Consider the following 1,483-nt stretch of genomic DNA (forward strand, 5'->3'; position numbering starts at 1 on the left):
CACGGAGGGCACGGAGGGCTGGGGGAGGGGTCCTTGGGGGCTGGCCAAGTCCTCTGTTGTCCCCTGGACACGGACCACGCCCCCTGTGGTGCCCTACTGGCTGACCAAGCTACTGTGGTCCTTGAACACTGACCACACCCCCAGAGACAAGTCTCCTGGAGTCCCTGGACACTGACCAAGCTCCCCCTTCTTGGACAGTGGATTTCTCCTCTTCCCCTGACTTTCTCCAGCAGACCAGGCACACTCCCTGATGCCCCCTGGAGGCCAACAGACCCCAAGGTCTCCTGAAGACTACCCCTCCCAAGGCCACCTGGACACAGAACCATCTCAGTGGTCACCTGGAGGCTGGACCCACGCCCTCTGCATCTCCCTGGAGACTGAAGACTTAACGGTCACCTGGCAACTGAACCATCCTCCTATCACCTGTAGAGAAACTAGAAACAGCAAATTTGACAGGTGACCACGCCCCCATAGTCACATGTGGGCTCCTGTCTTCTCCCCTACGGTGACCTGTTGATTGGGTACTTCTATCATTGACCCCTCCTGACTGGTCACATGTGGGCTCCTGTCTTCTCCCCTACGGTGACCTGTTGATTGGGTACTTCTATCATTGACCCCTCCCCCTCAAGTCCCCTGAAATTTCTGTAGTAAGAGACCAAGTCCCCAGGTCACCGTGGACCAGAGGCGCACGCGACCCCGCCGCCTCATCTCTCCCGTTTTAGGAGAGACCACCTTTTGTTACTGCTAAGACAGATTGAAATGCCCCAGCTGGCTCGCATGACTGGCTGCCCCACCCTCAGGTACCTCTCTGGAAGGGCAAGTCCACCCCCACCTGACCTCCTTTCTCCTGGCTGTCACCAAAGCATCATTCCCGGGACACTGGGGCCTGTAAGATCCATGCTGTGGAGGCAAGCCACGCCCTTTCCCATTGTCTCTAAGGTGACCAGCCCTTCTTCTTGCCAGTCACACAACCCTTCCCTCATCAGTCACACCCATGGAGATAGTGCCTCCATCCTCTAGCTTCCCATTGTCTCTAAGGTGACCAGCCCTTCTTGCCAGTCACACAACCCTTCCCTCGTCAGTCACACCCATGGAGATAGTGCCTCCATCCTCTAGCTGTAACCATGGATACCATACTTTCCCCATCTCACCAGCCCCCATTCTGGAGACCTACAACTCCACTTTAATTGTCCCCACCCTGACCAACAGCCATGGAGACCACCCTTCCCTCCACTGTCCAGAGAGTTAACCAACATTCAGTTCTCCAGCTTTCACCATGGAAACGTGCTGCCCTTTCCCCAGGCCCACCCCAGCTCCTTGCCACCCTCCAAGTTAAACAGCTGTTGCCATGGAGACCAAACTGGAGTCTGAGGTAACAGAACACCTGTCTCCCTAGGCTTTTCCTTGTTGGTAGGGCCCTGCCCACCAAGTTGTTACCATAGAGACTGTTAATGTCATTCCCATGACAACTAACCCCCCAGCT

The 1,483-nt window shown here is 56.0% G+C and overlaps 1 protein-coding gene across 1 annotated transcript in view; it reads left to right on the forward strand.

Moving 5' to 3' along the window:
• The window catches only part of HAPLN4 (hyaluronan and proteoglycan link protein 4), a gene marked incomplete at its 5' end in the record, with an annotated part of 4,160 nt that extends 3,872 nt beyond the window's left edge, over nucleotides 1–288 (forward strand). The window contains one exon of the mRNA XM_014545799.1: nucleotides 231–288. Coding sequence (XP_014401285.1) covers nucleotides 231–288 — 58 coding nt within the window. The remainder of the gene's footprint in view (nucleotides 1–230) is intronic.
• Between the last annotated feature and the right edge of the window lie 1,195 nt (nucleotides 289–1,483).

This window comes from Myotis brandtii, unplaced genomic scaffold, assembly GCF_000412655.1.
Source record: "Myotis brandtii unplaced genomic scaffold, ASM41265v1 scaffold421, whole genome shotgun sequence".
In the NCBI taxonomy this organism is placed as follows: domain Eukaryota; kingdom Metazoa; phylum Chordata; class Mammalia; order Chiroptera; family Vespertilionidae; genus Myotis; species Myotis brandtii.